This window comes from Oncorhynchus clarkii, chromosome 21, assembly GCF_045791955.1.
Source record: "Oncorhynchus clarkii lewisi isolate Uvic-CL-2024 chromosome 21, UVic_Ocla_1.0, whole genome shotgun sequence".
Classification (NCBI taxonomy): domain Eukaryota; kingdom Metazoa; phylum Chordata; class Actinopteri; order Salmoniformes; family Salmonidae; genus Oncorhynchus; species Oncorhynchus clarkii.
Window position 1 is genome coordinate 27,264,939 of NC_092167.1, and position 18,412 is coordinate 27,283,350.

The 18,412-nt window shown below is 39.7% G+C and overlaps 1 protein-coding gene across 1 annotated transcript in view; it reads right to left on the reverse strand.

Annotated features, from left to right (window-relative positions):
* Positions 1–6,588, reverse strand: part of LOC139379544 (NACHT, LRR and PYD domains-containing protein 12-like) — a 151,090-nt gene extending 144,502 nt beyond the window's left edge. The window contains exons 1-4 of the mRNA XM_071122360.1: positions 6,506–6,588; positions 4,580–4,705; positions 459–575; positions 198–262 (exon numbers count right to left, since the gene is read on the reverse strand). Coding sequence (XP_070978461.1) covers positions 198–262; positions 459–575; positions 4,580–4,705; positions 6,506–6,588 — 391 coding nt within the window. The remainder of the gene's footprint in view (positions 1–197; positions 263–458; positions 576–4,579; positions 4,706–6,505) is intronic.
* Positions 6,589–18,412: the final 11,824 nt, after the last annotated feature.

The window sequence follows — 18,412 nt, forward strand, 5'->3', positions numbered from 1 at the left end:
TATTGATGGTATTATTAATGTTGTCTCTCTCTAAATGAATCACCACAACACATCCCTGCTGCTACGTGACGAGGTCACTAGGTGTTGTGTTAAGGCTGCTACAATATCATTGAGTTACACAGCTACTTTAGCTGTACTTTAGCTACAGCTTTTAAATGTTATAAAACATCATTCAACATGAGGCAGACAGATCTTACTTTTCTCCAGTGTGTCAGCAAGCTCCTTCTGGTTCATTTTCCTCAGGACGTGCATATCAGCACCACTGAATATGGAGAGCACACACACACAAGGAGGGAATGTTGTGTTTGTTTAATATTGTTTTAGGACTATGACAATGTAAAAAAGGATTAGCTCATGGATTATGAAAACAACAACAATAAATGGGAAAATGGGAGAGGAGAAATGACTAGAGACAGTGTTGTTTAACTCACTGACCATGACCCATGAGTTCTTCTTACCTTTGTTCAGTAGAAAAGTCTCCCTCTGTAAAGTTTATAGGTTGCTCCATAGACCAGTCACTCTTCATAGACACACAGCTGGGTACAGGGGAGGCTGGTCTCTTCCTCTTGATTGGTCTTCAACACAACATATACAAACATTACATCTCTCATCTCTCAGATGGGAAAACATAAGCAGAGTTTCAGTCAGAGCTGGAAAATGATATATCATACACTACAGTTGAGGAACAATGGGAAAGTCGTTCTGCTTTGAACGTTGATAAACTTGTAACCTCACTTTTGAGAAAATGTTTTGGTACCTACTGTAGAGCTCTCATTTGACTACAGGACTGTTACTTTGGCACCCATCCAAATAAATCGTTTTTAATACAATTAACTGGTGTTTGGTGTTATTGAGTTATGTCAGTTTCTGTTATGCTATAAATTGTTATTTTATGGTTGTAAAAATGAACTAGAAAATGTTATATAATTACTACTTTAGTAAGGAATTACACATTATTCAGTACTACTGCAGTTGCTACATAATTCCAATAGATGGAAGCATAAAACCACAAATGACATTTCAGAAGATTAGTTTAGTTTTCTCCCTGGATACACCACCACTCCCCCTCACAGGAAAACTCCTGTGTGCTTCTTTCTGTCCCTTTCCACACCACTAACACAAGAGGAAGGACTGAAAAAGCATTTAACAGATTACTGTGAAGTAATATAATGATGATTCATATTTATTATCACCTGTTTTTATGTGAAAGCGAAGGGCATGTTGAGGTACATTTATTAACCAGGAGGGTTGAATGATGTAATTTATTGGCGGGCTGGAAGATGCACTCATCTTTTCTATTCCTAGGTTGTTTTACTCAGAATATCAGATATTAAGATTATGTTTTATAATGCATGTATACTGAGGTTGAGGTTTTGACTAGTGGTTATTTACCCGGGGTTCAATACCTGCTATGGTCATTTTTTTTTGCTCTCCCAAAAGCAACACAGCCCTAATAGGAGATATATAGCTAAGTAAAGAAATGAGTGACCATTTTAGAAAATTATGAGACATATAGTCTGTGGTTGCTGCTATTTTATGTCAATCATAATGCTGCTTGTAGCCTGTAACTGATGCTTCATGGTCATATGCTGCCATCTATTGGAAATATTTAGCAATTAAAAGGTACTAATTCACGTACAGACATTGGAGGCAGCTGAGAAATAAAGTTATTTTTTGTTGATAATGCCTTAGATCAGTCTCAAACCTGCCCCACCCATCCCACACCAATTGCTGGACTTTCACGTAGAGATTACCAGGTCACCCAGTTCAAACCACATTGAAAAATAAAAATGAATGTGTCTTGTTTATCAAGTGTTCTGCATTGACAAAATAAACATAATAAATAACAAAGCAAAAAGTAGAGTAGGTTTTGATTAACAAAATAATCTAATTTATATTTAGTACCTCTGGCAGTCTCTATGGGGGCACCACAGGGTTCAATTATTGGGCCGACTCTTTTCTCTGTATATATCAACGATGTTGCTCTTGCTGCGGGTGATTCCCTGATCCACCTCTACGCAGACGACGCCATTCTGTATACATCTGGCCCTTCTTTGGACACTGTGTTAACTATCCTCCAAAATGCTTTAATTGGAACTCTGGGGGCGGTATTTTATTTTTGGATAACAAAAACGTTCCCGTTTTAAACAAGATATTTTGTCACAACAAGATGCTCAACTATGCATATAATTGACAGCTTTGGATAGAAAACACAGTTTCCAAAAGTTTCCAAAACTGCAAAGATATTGTCTGTGAGTGTAACAGAACTGATGTTACAGATAAAAACCCAACCAGGAAGTGCCCCATATTTTGAAAGCGCTGCATGACAATGACTCCTTATATGGCTGTGAATGGGCTAGGAATGAGCTTACGTTTTCTACGTTTTCCCCAAGGTGTCTACAGCATTGTGACGTCTTTTTATGCATTTATGTTGAAGAATAGCCATAAGGGACTACATTGAGCAAGTGGTCACATGATGGCTCCCGCAGAAAATCTTGTGTAAAGTTCTAAACAACGTTTTCCATGTTTCTGTCGATTAATTTGGAAAAAAGTTTGGCGTTTCCGGTCTACGATTTCTCAGCTAAACATTAAGAACGTGAAGAACAAAACGGAGCTATTTCGCCTACAAAAATAATATTTTTGGAAAAAAGGAACATTTGCTATCTAACTGGGAGTCTCCTGAGTGAAAACATCCGAAGTTCTTCAAAGGTAAATTATTTAATTTAATTGCTTTTCTTATTTTTGTGAAAATGTTGCCTCCTGCTAGCAGGGCATAATGCTATGCTAGCCTATGATAAACTTACACAAATGCTTGTCTAGCGTTGGCTGTAAAGCATATTTTGAAAATCTGAGATGACAATATATTTCATTTGTGATTTTCTAGAATAGGAAGATTTTCTAGGGATATTTATGTCTGCTGCGTTATGGTAATTATTGAGGCGATGATTACGCTCCCGGATCCGGGTTTGAGGGTCGCAATAAGTTTTTAATGCCATACAACACTCCTTCCGTGGCCTCCAACTGCACTTAAACACTAGTAAAATCCTCGGATGGAGCCACAGTGTCTCCTGACCCCTCCTGTCTCAGCCTCCAGTATTTATGCTGCAGTAGTTTATGTGTCGGGGGGCTAGGGTCAGTTTGTTATATCTGGAGTACTTCTCATGTCCTATCTGGGGTCCTGTGTGAATTTAAGTGTGCTCTCTCTAATTCTCTCTTTCTCTCTTTATTTCTCTCTCTTGGAGGACCTGAGCCCTAGGACCATGCCTCAGGACTACCTGACATGATGACTCCTTGCTGTCCCCAGTCCACCTGGCCGTGCTGCTGCTCCAGTTTCAACTGTTCTGCCTGTGATTATTATTATTTGACCATGCTGGTCATTTATGAACATTTGAACATCTTGGCCATGTTCTGTTACAATCTCCACCCGGCACAGCCAGAAGAGGACTGGCCACCCCACATAGCCTGGTTCCTCTCTAGGTTTCTTCTTAGGTTTTGGCCTTTCTAGGGAGTTTTTCCTAGCCACCGTGCTTCTGCACCTGCATTGCTTGCTGTTTGGGGTTTTAGGCTGGGTATCTGTACAGCACTTTGAGATATCAGCTGATGTACGGGCTATATAAATACATCTGATTTGATTTGAGTAAAACCAAATGCATGCTTTTCAACCGTTTTTATTTACTAACATAATATTATTACTAAAATAGTTTCTAAACGTGTTCTAGGCTACCCTACCCTAGAATTAGGGTTAGGGTTATGGAAAAATAGGTTATACCTAGGGTTAAGGGTTAAGTATCAAATAGGTCATTCGTAGGGTTAGAGTTTCTGTAAAGGACTTTGTGACATCTGCTGATGTAAAAAGGGCTTGATAAATACATTTGATTGATTGTCAGGGTTTTTAAGGCAATAAACGGTGTTGGTTTATAGCTCTCTAGCCCCTCCCTGTGGCCTTGTGTGTGCACTACATAACTCATTCACGACACCTGCTAGGCTCATAAACTGAGGTAGCAACTGTGTCAGATCTACAAATCAATGAGATAGACCTGTCCATTTGGTTTGCAACTCAGTGTACCTGTACAGCATTCACTCAATTCGATGCCTTCAAATTAAGATTTCGATGCATGTCAAATTACCCAGCAGCCATTTAGAAACAAGTCATCAAAAAAGTTATTTGTTAATTAAATAATGTCTTCTGGCTGTTTAAATCAGTCACATCTTGACAAAGAGGACAGGGACATGTGTTTTGTTTAGGTTGAATAGATAGGATAACTAGGACGCTGCCATTAGAGTAGCTAGCTAGCTCACCTATCTGTACCAACTAGCTTTGCTAGCTAGCAGGACGTTCTGTACCTCTTCTCGATAATGATGACGGATCCGGAGAACCACAAATTGAAATGAGGACTCATACTGTCCCTGACCGTAAAGCAAAAATACATTTGAACAATAAACTTTGGTGTCTCAACACCGTAGCAAACTACATCGTTATTCTCCAAGACCACCTCAGTCCACTCTGCGCGTAACCGGACAATATGCTTGGTGCCACACCGAACGTGTGGACTGTACGGGGACACGGACAGTTCTGTACGGGGACGTGGACAGTTCTGTACAGGGACGAGGACAGTTCTGTACAGGGACGCGGACAGTTCTGTACGGGGACGAGGACAGTTCTGTACGGGGACGCGGACAGTTCTGTACGGGGACGCGGACAGTTCTGTACGGGAAGGCGGACAGTTCCATAACATTGGCACAAACAATCAACTAAACCCAGTCTTTACAGTGGGTTACATTAGTAATATTCATATTTTATTATTATGTAAAACAAACATTCTAAGTGTTTTTATAGCAATATGTTGAGATCTGGGTCCATATCCACAAAGCGTCTCAGAGTAGAAAATTGGTCGTATAAGTGCTGAGAATAAAGACATTTTAGACTTCCACTTAAGTATACTCAGACACTTCCTAACCTCCTATAAAGGGTTCTATATATATTCTATATATACTGTATACTCAGACACTTCCTAACCTCCTATAAAGGGTTCTATATATATTCTATATATACTGTATACTCAGACACTTCCTAACCTCCTGTAAAGGGTTCTATATATATTCTATATATACTGTATACTCAGACACTTCCTAACCTCCTATAAAGGGTTCTATATATACTGTATGCTCAGACACTTCCTAACCTCCTATAAAGGGTTCTATATATATTCTATATATACTGTATACTCAGACAGGCTAACCTCCTATAAAGGCTTCTATATATATTCTATATATACTGTATACTCAGACACTTCCTAACCTCCTATAAAGGGTTCTATATATATTCTATATATACTGTATACTCAGACACTTCCTAACCTCCTATAAAGGGTTCTATATATATTATATATATACTGTATACTCAGACACTTCCTAACCTCCTATAAAGGGTTCTATATATATTATATATATACTGTATACTCAGACACTTCCTAACCTCCTATAAAGGATTCTATATATATTCTATATGTACTGTATACTCAGACACTTCCTTACCTCCTATAAAGGATTCTATATATATTCTATATATACTGTATACTCAGACAGGCTAACCTCCTATAAAGGGTTCTATAAATATTCTATATATACTGTATACTCAGACACTTCCTAACCTCGTATAAAGGGTTCTATATATATTCTATATATACTGTATACTCAGACACTTCCTAACCTCCTATAAAGTGTTCTATATATATTCTATATATACTGTATACTCAGACACTTCCTAACCTCCTATAAAGGGTTCTATATATATTCTATATATACTGTATACTCAGACACTTCCTAACCTCCTATAAAGGGTTATATATATATTCTATATATACTGTATACTCAGACACTTCCTAACCTCGTATAAAGGGTTCTATATATATTCTATATATACTGTATACTCAGACAGGCTAACCTCCTATAAAGGGTTCTATATATAACTTTAGTGGTTCTGTATATTGTAGGAAGATAGAATCCTTTTGGTTTCAACAGGAGTGAAGAGTGTGTTGATATAACAGATATATTGTCAGAATTCATCTTGTAACAACGATCAGAATAAAAACTATAAAGTTATGCCTGCCAACATATTAGATAATAATTAAGAGGCTAAAAGATTGTGTCATGCTAAAATTTTATAGAGGTGTGCGTGTGTGTGTGAGTGTGTGTGTGTGTGTGTGTGTGTGTGTGTGTGTGTGTGTGTGTGTGTGTGTGTGTGTGTGTGTGTGTATGTGTGTGTGTGTGTGTTTGCTGGTGAGACAACCACATATCACAGTCTAATATACAGGATACAAACATTCCATTCCAGCTATATCGCGTTTTGCAAAACAAAAATTCATACACAAAAAACTATGGATTACAATCTTAGAACAACAATATTTTACAGACAAGGTTCCCCTAAGCAATACTGTCTGATGAATAACAAATGTGAAAAAATTGTGGAAACACGTTTTAGAAACAAACAACATTGTAATCTCACCTCTTAGCTTTGGTGTCATGTTCCCCAGAGAGTCTCGTTTTAGAGGCAGGGCCCCCCTCCTCTCTCTCTCCAGAGAAACTCATTTTCGAGGCAGGTCCCCCCTCCTCTCTCTCCCCAGAGAGACTCATTTTAGAGAACTGTCCCCTAAACAGAGATCCAACATGTTGGTTGTGGTTAACACAGTGACAACTAAACAGAGATCCAGCATGTTGGTTGTGGTTAACACAGTGACCACTAAACAGAGATCCAACATGTTGGTTGTGGTTAAGACAGTGACAACTAAACAGAGATCCAACATGTTGTTTGTGGTTAACACAGTGACAACTAAACAGAGATCCAACATGTTGGTTGTGGTTAACACAGTAATTCTTGAAGGTCATATGTTCTCTTTTATTCATTATCTCTTAGAAAACAAACATTTACTAACAGACACATCCAAACAATCAAGTGATTTAATGCATCACATGAATATGTAGTCGTGATTTATATTTTTCACCTTTTGTCCATAATAATAATAATATAATATAATAATAATAATAATAACAATATAATATATAATAATATGAATAATAATGTCTCACTTTCTCTTTTAATAATTTATCTCATTCTAGTGTGTTGCTTTGTTCAACAGGTATGATATTATGATGCTGTTACTGAATTCAGTTCATAATATTAATGTTAAGAAAAGTCTGTTCAGTGGTTTCATACCAAATTACACAGGAAGCAGGAGCTCATTGTAATTTAGAAAACAACAAATGTTCTGATATTCTGAAAGACGACTTACAATTTATACATAAAAAATATACAAATTGTACAATAACCGCAATATACGAATATATGAACAACATGTTATTGAATGTGACTTGACTACACCCAGTTAGCGCCATTTTGTATGATTGAACTGTCACGTAGCTGTCCCAGGTGAAATGGACTGTTAGATCTGAGTGTTTTACTGTCATTCACTATACTAAAATAACACCAGACATTGAATTTCTCTACACACTTTACAATAATCCCTGGGAAGATTCTTACCTTGTAGCCTGAATTCACAACCAGAACATGTCAAGTCATTGAGATATTTTCCGTTGTGTTGAGAGAGCACCTTCCTGATGACAAGTCTCTCTGTATCTATGTTCTAGGTACAGTTGATCTTTGGATGCAATAATATCTGGTCAAAGTCTAGTGACACAACACCATAGTATATCATAACCATAACAGCAGTTTAACCTTTGGCCAGTAAAGGCCATGGCATATTATAACATGTCATTATGATCATTATGATGATCCAGGTTCATACTATAACATGTAGAATCATTATGATGATCCAGGTTCAAACTATAACATGTAGAATCATTATGATGATCCAGGTTCATACTATAACATGTAGAATCATTATGATGGATCCAGGTTCAACATATCTCTAACTGTGAAGGATACAATGGGGTCCCAAATTATTGACACCATTGATAAAGATTTGTAAAAATGATGTTATAAAATAAATAATTCCAAGACTGAGCTATATTTTATGCTCAAACAAAATGGTGAAATTAAATGATTTTCTACTAATACTATATGGCTCAGAGAAAGAGATTGTGTTTAACAAGTAATACTTTTTCTCTCTAAAGGTTCGGGGTCAAAATTGACACCCCTTTCAATACCTCACCTTGTGTGGATAACGGCACTGAGCCTTTTTCTAAAAGGTTTTATGAGTTGGAGAACACATTGTTAGTGATCTTAGACCATTCCTCCATACAGAATCCTTACAAATGCCCCTACTAGGGAACGACACCCACCATAACAGGTATAGGAAACCATGCAGTGCCTTATGAGTATAGTAACGCAGCAACGCAGTAGTAGAGCCCAACAACCCCTTAACAACAGAGTCTTACAACCCCCCACTAATAGAGTCCCACACCCCCCTCTCAGCAGACAGCCACGCCTAAACCAACCCCCTGATGAGGCAAACATCAAAACTGTACTTCAAATTGATACAGGCCATCCATCATAAAGAAATCATTGATAAAGCCATCTCAGGCCGAAGGTTCCCTAGTGGCATGATGAGACAGGGGAGCAGACTCACCAATTTGATCAAGCCATCCTCACCCACAGATTACACTGCAACCCAAGTACTACAGAACACACAGCAATGGATGAACAATAACATGAACATATTACAAATACACTACCAGACAGTTATCGAATCACTCACACAACCACCCAATACATTCAACACTCTTGCATTGCACATAGCTGTGGGCTGGGCGCATAAGAGATACACACACAAACTGACACACACTACCATCACTACAGTGGAAACAATGTTGAACCATTCCTTAGAAACTCACGCCAGACAACTCCCTAGGGCTACCCTTTCTTACCCCACTACAGAGCTCCCCTTCCCCTCAGCCTCCCCCCAGCCAATAACCACATTGGCTCCCGGTCCACTGGAACAACAACAGAACCCCTGGCATACAGCCTCAGCTCATTGGCTCCCGGTCCACTGGAACAACAACAGAACCCCTGGCATACAGCCTCAGCTCATTGGCTCCCGGTCCACTGGAACAACAACAGAACCCCTGGCATACAGCCTCAGCTCATTGGCTCCCGGTCCACTGGAACAACAACAGAACCCCTGGCATACAGCCTCAGCTCATTGGCTCCCGGTCCACTGGAACAACAACAGAACCCCTGGCATACAGCCTCAGCTCATTGGCTTTGTGTCCACTGGAACAACAACAGAACCCCTGGCAAACAGCCTCAGCTCATTGGCTCCCGGTCCACTGGAACAACAACAGAACCCCTGGCATACAGCCTCAGCTCATTGGCTCCCGGTCCACTGGTACAACAACAGAACCCCTGGCATACAGCCTCAGCTCATTGGCTCCCGGTCCACTGGAACAACAACAGAACCCCTGGCATACAGCCTCAGCTCATTGGCTCCCGGTCCACTGGAACAACAACAGAACCCCTGGCATACAGCCTCAGCTCATTGGCTCCCGGTCCACTGGAACAACAACAGAACCCCTGGCATACAGCCTCAGCTCAGTGGCTCCCGGTCCACTGGAACAACAACAGAACCCCTGGCATACAGCCTCAGCTCAAATCCAGGCCCCACGACAGTTGATTTCTCTGCCCACCACTTCAGCACCAGTTCCTTTCTCATCCTCGTTGGAGGACTTCCCTCCTTTACCCAAGTTCTCTCCTCTAGTTAACCCTCAGGCTTCTCAAAAACAATCATCACCATTGGGGCCACGCCCTTCCCCAGCACAGTGCTCTTTAAACCAGAAGCTAAATAATCAGTATCCTCCTCTTCCTCAGACACAATCTTCTACTGAGATAGGGATCCGTACCTCAACACCCTCTTCCCCTGTTGCACCTTCGCAGACACAGATAGATGTCAGCAATATTGCCCCAAACAACTCCAGATCTCATTCTAAGAACAACATGGCACCCACTCCCTCCCTTTCTTCCAAAGTAAAAGGAAAGGAGATAATGATAACCCCTACCTCCACTTCCCCTCATGACCCACAGAGATTGAACAACCCAGGGACCACCCAGGAGAACAGTATTCAACGTATCATTGGTCCCAATCGCCCACCATAGGCTTCAACCTTGAATTGATAACCACTAACACCTCTAATTTAATCCAGGCCCCAGTTGAGTTCCACCATAGGGCCTGCAGCCAGAAACCCTCAATGTTATAGCAACACTCCCCAATCCCCTGGTTAAAACTCCTAAACACAGCAATGTTTCAGTTAAAATATTGGAAAGGATTTCACCTCTATCGCTCTCACCATCAGGAGGCGCCACATCAGGGGGTGAGACTAGGACTGGGCAGTTCCAGGGGCAAATGACGATTAATGGACAAAACAATGGGCAACAACCCAAAAACAACCAATCTGAGCCCTCCGAAAAAGACACCATGTCACTGCCAGTCCGAGACCCGTGTATAACTGGCGCCTCAACATACTCACCCCAGTTTGAATTCCAACCCCAGCCTCAGCCCCAGCATCAACCCCCAACCCCAGCTTCAGCCCCAGCATCAACCCCCAACCCCAGCTTCAGCCCCAGCATCAACCCCCAACCCCAGCCTCAGCCCCAGCATCAACCCCCAACCCCAGCCTCAGCCCCAGCATCAACCCACAACCCCAGCCTCAGCCCCAGCATCAACCCCCAACCCCAGCAACCCTCCAGAAACCATCGTACCATAAAGACAGACCAAAAGGCAAGGTGGCGGATTGGAATTTTAAGGGAAATAAACCAATACTAGTCTTGGGAGACTCAAATGTTAATAGAATCCCTCCATTTCATAACCCAAACATACAAGTGGACAGTTACCCTGGAGCAACATTTTACCATTTCACAAAGGTTCTGGAGAAAACAGAAGTTCTCTCAGTGGGCATAAACAATATGGATAATGACCCATACAAAACATCAAACAGATTGCATCAATGCACAAGGAAGCAAGAGACACTTTCCCAAATGCAATTATTTACATCCCCATTATTAACCACTCACACCTCCTTTCACCAGATCGAAAATGAAACCTCAGTCATTAACGGTTACATCACCACACATGGCCCATTTCTCTTGGAGATACCCCATGATGAATTCCACACAACAACAGACCTGATACACTGGACAACAACCACAGCAGACCTCATTTTTAAGAATTGGTGTTAGCAGCTAAATTTAGAATAGGCTCTACCCAAAATTTGGACCCACCTAGGCCACACCACACCCTTCTTTTCCCCCCAACCCCCTGTACTCTCTCCCCCCTTTCCTCCCCCAGTTGCTTTCTTAGATTACCCAGCAGAGGGGGTAGTTGACCCCCTCTCATCAAACATCATGAATTTATCCAAGTCTTTTCAACTCACAACAGCACAGACCCAACTTTTGGAGAGGGGGTTGTCTTTCATTCCCTGCCCTGGTAAATTTGACTGGGAGGAACTTCATAGGGACACACATAATTATCATAGACGACTTAAACTTCTAGACTACTTTGACTATCAGACAAATGACAACCATTTACCATTCACCCTTCCTTCAATCTGGGAACCCAAACTGTCCCAGATAGATAGGAGGGTAAAGAACCAACCAAGACACCCTTCACTACTATCACACCCAGGCAGATAGAGAGGACAACATCACCCGCATCGAAAGACAAGCCATAAAAGAACTTATAAACAACACTCACATAATATTGAAACCAGCAGATAAGGGATATAAAACAGTGATCCTAGATAAACATCAATACACATACGAGGCAAATAGACAGTTACCCAACACCAAGTATTATGTACCAATAGGAAACCTACAACCACAGACCCAGACTAAATTACGTAGAATCATACAAACACTTTATGATAAACGGCACATCACGAAAAAACAATGAGACTTTCTATTTGGACCAGACACTCCACCACCTAGACTGTTTTACCTGCTTTGCAAAATTCATAAAGAACCAGAAACCTGGACTATTCCCTATGAAGTTCCTCCTGGCAGGACAATCGTATCAGACTGTAATAACGAATCATACAACATAGCCCACTATATAGATCATTATATCAACCCTCTCTCCACTAGACACCCCAGCTACCTCAGAGACACTTATCACTTTCTTGAGAAGATCAAACCCATAGTTGTTCCCTCCCAAACATATATATTCACTATAGACATTGATAGCTTATACACTAACATAAATACAGCAACAGGAGTACAGACGGTCAGAAATATTTTCCATGCACACCCAGATAGCAATAGACCAGACAATGAAATACTACAATTATTAGAAATCAGCCTCACACACAATTACTTTATGTTCAATGATAAGCACTACTTACAGGTGGAGGGAACAGCTATGGGCAAGAAATTTGCCCCGGCATATGCAAACCTTTACATGGCTGAATGGGAGAGAGAGGCATTGGGCAAGTGCCCACATCAACGTACATTCTATTACAGACTTCTAGACGACATTATAGGAGCCTGGCCTCATGATATCCAACTATTCATTATCATTCTCAGTCACCACCCATCCATTAAGGTTAAATACATAATAGATCCATGTGAAGTACACGTATTGGATACTACAGTTTTCTTTAATCACATAAATCAGTCTCAAAAAACAATATTCACTAAAGTTTATTTCAAACCAACAGATACACATGCTTTACTCCACAAACACAGTTATCACCTGAAACAGGAATTAAATTCCTATATGTTTTAATACCCAATTAAAATTAAGCACTGTCAATTTCTAAGAATTTTCAAGACTCTTTTTTGCATGAATTGGACAGAGACCAGTCTCAAAATCTATCAGCAGCGTTTATTCTCGAGAGTACTGAACATGATACAGTTTACCACAGATTATAAACTGAAAATTACGTCATTAGTTTTCGTACTACCCCGTCTCATCTCCGCTCCAGTACAATGGCTGTATGGTTCTCAAGACTTAAGATACGTAAAATAAATGACGTCAGCGTTTTCTAAATGTTCCGTCTCTTCTTGACACGGGTAGAAAGGCTCTATAGTTCTCAAGCCTTCCCACCTCGCCTATAGCCAAGGTCTGCCTGTGTAGATAAGGATTCTAGCCAGTCTGGCTATAAATTCATTCATTTCTACCAAGGAACAGACAGTCATTGTTCTAATTCTTGATTATATTTACACACATTATATTCAGTATTAGGATTAAAAAGAAAATTCATACATCTATACAGTAACATAATAGTATTTTGATTAGTCGGTCCTGATTGAAATGTATACATAGTCATTATTGATAAAAATTCCCTTAACATATCCACCCTATGATTAAATATTATACATCCAATCACACATCTAGTTTTATTAAAATATTAAAAAGCATACTTCTATTTTATTATAAATAATTATACATCCAATCACACATCTAGTTTTATTAAAATATTAAAAAGCATACTTCTATTTTTATTATAAATATTTATACATAGACCCCTACTTGCATTTGCACTGACTGTTTTAAGGCCTACATCAGAATAACTCTTATTATCAGGATTTTCGTTACAATCTTCATTAAAAAAACTGTCTAATATTGAAACAAGGTACAACCTAACCTCCCTAAATATAAAAAATGGTCTCATCAAACATAAGTTCCCCGCAAATGAAGGATCCATATTCGTCTACTTGTTCTGTAGACATGCATTCAGCACTCCACGGGTCAGAACTTGGTATCGGCCCGTACCTCACCATCTGTTGTGTCATCGATTTCTCCAGAGTCCTGGAAATAAGGCCTCGTACACAGGGAATTAGACAACAGCCACATAAAACTAAAACAGTCACACAGGTGAATGTAGCCCATAACACAGTGATCATAACATTTTTCCATTTTCCAAACGTACTATCAAACCAATTAGTCCGATAAGTATCATAAGAGTTTTCTGCCAAACCGTGAGCCAGGGTGGTCAAACAAGCTGAGGCTTCGGTCACTGATTCGTCCGGAGCTGTGTCATTTGGGATGAAAGTACAACACATGGTCCCGAAGATCACGCATACTACTCCCTTTTCAGCCAATAACATATCGAATGCAATTCTATTCTGCCAAGCCATCAGGCTGGTTGCTTCAGTCTGTTCTGCCAAACCTCTAATAGCATCTCTGATATAATTGATAAAGCGCTGTTGATTATAATAAATATAATTAATCCAGTCCACATTCTCATTGAGAGTAGGCACCAGAAAATGCTTGACTCTAATCCTGCTAGGATCTGATTTCTTGCTTTGAACCCCCCCCCCCCGTGGAACCCCAATGTTATAAATATATACTCTGTCATCAAAAGACCCAGATGGAGTACCTCTTTTCTCCCGTTTGGCTAACTTCATGTCTTGGTGTTGAATGAGTGTGAAAGGCATTCCCAAATGTACAAGGGCACAATAATCCTGTCCACTCTGTCGGTAATACTGGCCATAAAATCATTCCCCCACACAACCACCAGATGTCAGCCCTGGCCCACTTTAACTTATTGAAATCCATTCCAACCATAAGTTGGAATCCCCAAACCCAGTCTCCACTTCTATAACTTCTTTGCGGTCTTTGGTCTGAACTATTCGTACTGGTCCTTTACCCTGGATGATTACACTAGGACTATCCGTTGTGTTAGAGAGATTGGTTGAACTCCGGCCGACCAGATTCTCCTTATCAACTCTAACCTCTGCCACCTGGAACGGTACCATAGTATCAGTTGAAAACTGGTCGAAGCCTACATACCATAACCCGAGATCCTGGGTCTTTACCGTTTTAATGTTAATTCGTACCTTTATACAATACTTCCTCTGCTCGGGAACACAGTCCAAAACACCAACCCTTACTATACTCCATCTGGTCCCAAATTGGGTGAATGGTTTACATAGCCATCCCTTTCAGTGTGAGCTATGACCTGACTCCATGAATTACACGGTGATTTACACAAACACTTCCCATAGAGACCCATGGTTCTAGACTGCCAAGGAGTGAATGACCCCATTTGGTCTACATAAAATTCGACTGAGATATCCTCACCCAATTCCACTCTCACTTCCTTGTTTCAGTGATCTTTTGAGATGCTTTGGTAATATCAAAGTTCCCTCGTCTAGCACATGACTCAAGTTACCCCCTTTGGCCTTCTCCGGGGGATCATGGTGGATCAGGACTATGGCCCCTACAATTAAACAGCTCAGGACGGTCAGCGCACATGTGAAGCCCCACCCTCTTCCAGAGAACACATCATTAACAAGAGCCAGACACACTTTGAACAATTCTATGAACAAAAACAGGGATGGAATGACTGAAAGGAGATCTTCATTCGAGAGAAAACAGGGCTGATAGGACAGGGAGGATTACTTCATTCGAGAGATGGCCCCCGGAATTCTGTTAATTCCAATTCTCCTCACGAACACTGTTATTGTTCGACAGTGTCATTGTGTCCTACCCTCCCGCAGTGTGATATGAATCTGGGTATCTCTTTCAGCTAGCTGTCACCAGGAGTCCTTGGTATGGTCGCCCCAACAGGCCTCAGGGACTGGATTGAGTGACTTCACCTGTAATTCATAAAATCCTGGACATACAGGCTTGGTTAACAAAGTTTCTCATATGTTTTATATGATTATATCTTTAACTTCTATGCCTATTTGTTAGCTAAAAAAATTTTTTTTAAATTATTATTAGTTTATTATCCAATAGGCCACTAAGTGTCCTATCCTAGACCACAAACTTCTCCATCCCCCTTTTGATACCTGGCTCTACCTAGGTAACAACCTTATCTACCCTAAATAATGACTTAGGTAAGATTAGTAAATTATCCTCATGTATGTCCAATTCTCCCTTTGGCGTCCATTCATATTTATCCTGTACCAATTCTCTGTCAAGTGTCTTCTCTACTTTTAAGAGGTATCTGTGTTCATTTCCTCTCTGCTCTGTAACAACTGTGTTGCTTCCAAATTTTAACTAAATGTCTCACTGTTTGGCTTTATCTAAAACTCATGGATTTTTTTTGAAAAAACATGTCTATGGTGTCAATTTCTAAAGTCCTTATATAGGTTAATTAAGGTTCTCGATCCTATTCCTTATCCTGAATCTCCACAGATGTCATATATCCCTGTCAATCTTTAATACTATTTAAATAAAAATATTATAAATGTTTAATTAAAACTTCTTGCTCCTACTTGAGACGCAGATGTCTCAAGTAGACACCTGGAAATGCAAATGCGCTACGCTAAATGCTAAATGTACTCGTTAAAACTCAAACGTTCATCAAAATTCGCATGCAGGGTATTGAATTAAAGCTACACTCGTTGTGAACCTAGCCAACAAGTCAGATTTTTAAAATGCTTTTCGGCGAAAGCATGAGAAGCTATTATCTGATAGCATGCAACACCCCAAAATGCCTGAATGCGACGTAAACAAAGATTTAGCTTAGCCGGCGCTACACAAAACGCAGAAATAAAATATAAAACATTCATTACCTTTGACAAGCTTCTTTCTTGGCACTCCTATATGCCCCATAAACATCACTATTGGGTCTTTTTTTCGTTTAAATCGGTCCATATATACCCAAAATAGCTTTCTATGGAAGCTGTGTGATTCAGAAAAAAACATTATTTTAAAACGCTGCGTCATTTTTTTAAATTAAAAAAGTTGACGATAAACTTTCACAAAACACTTCAAAATACTTTTGTAATCCAACTTTAGGTATTAGTAAACGTTTATAATCTATCAAAATGGTTACAGGGCGATGTATATTCAATAGCTCTTCGTCTTCAAATCAATGGCTGCCAATGTGCACATTCAAAACATCCTGGTGGAGACCGGAAGAAATTGAATCCAGTTAGTTGGATTTACCAAGAAAAAAGTCCCTGGAAAATGACGACAATCGTGTGGAATCTGTAGGAATTGCATGCAGGTCCATAATTAATTTTGTGCCCTTTTAACAACCCATGAAAGTGACGCATGGAAATAATTTTTAGCTTTCAGAGAGCAGTTTTTCTTGCGCTTTTCGATGAAACACACGATCTGTTATAGTCACAGCCGTGTTTTAACCAGTTTTAGAAACTTCAGAGTGTTTTCTATCCACACATACTAATCATATGCATATACTATATTCCTGGCATGAGTAGCAGGACGCTGAAAAGTTGCGCGATTTTTAACAGAATGTTCGAAAAAGGAAGGGGTAGACTTAAGAGGTAGCCTAAACGAATGCTAAACATATTCTATCTCTTTACTGTGTTAATGAAATCTCTCCTTCGGGAATCCACTGTATTTTTTCTAAAACCTTAACCTTAAAAATCAGTCACATCAATAATTTAATATACGTTTCATAGTTTGAGATACCTTATTTACCGTATTTAACCACCCCTAAGAACTGAAACATATTTTTCTATGTAATTTCCTGCCCTATTGACTTAATATATATCCAATCCAAACCTCAATGAATCTTATCTCCCCCTATTTTTTCTCAATGATAAATAGGATTTTTTTTTCTGTTGTAATAACAAATCAATAATAGCCAATTCAAAAACTTCACAGCTAATATTGTAAAATACCCTGAACCACTTTCTCATCTGCAGTTCAAACTAAAATTCTAACCCAAAACTATAACTCCGTTATAATTAATTTACCTTATAACTAGTAACCCAAATGACCACAAATTCATTATACAAATGGCTCTCCCCTGAGGCTGATCAGACCCCAAGAGATAGCCATGATAAGGTCAAAGGTCACACCACCCCTTTACATTCGTGTTCATCACCATATTAGACATATTAAAGAACCCTTTATCTTTAACCATTTTTATTCACTTGTCTAATTCAAACTCAGAAAATAAAACTCCTAATGTTCCATATGTGAGTGTTCCCCTTTAAGATATCTTATCTCTGGGAACAGGGAAATCCCCTTAACCCAAACGTTTACTACAACAACAAACCTAATAATTATGATAATGCCCTCAAACCATTCGTTTTAAATTTCCTCGATGTTTCATGTAACTCATTCAGTCTATCTCCAAATTGTCGCCCCAAAATATTTTATACCCTGCCATACACTCAAACAACTGTGATAAATGTGCACTGTCCCTTTAAGATAAGACATTCCTAGCCAGCCATACCCTATTGTAGACATTTCATTGTTCCCCGTAATGAAAACAGATAATGTTTAGAATACATTAACTTCTTGTTCAATTTCACTGGCGGTGAAATTGGTGGTTACCTAACCAAAAATCAATACTCGGGAAATAACCACAACTTTTTACGATTAAACTATTCTTACCTACCTATATTATAGGGGAGGCAGGGAAGCCTAGTGGTTAGAGCGTTGGACTAGTTGCAAGTTCAAATCCCTGAGCTGACAAGGTACAAGTCTGTCGTTCTGCACCTGAACAGGCAGTTAAACCCACTGTTACTAGGCCA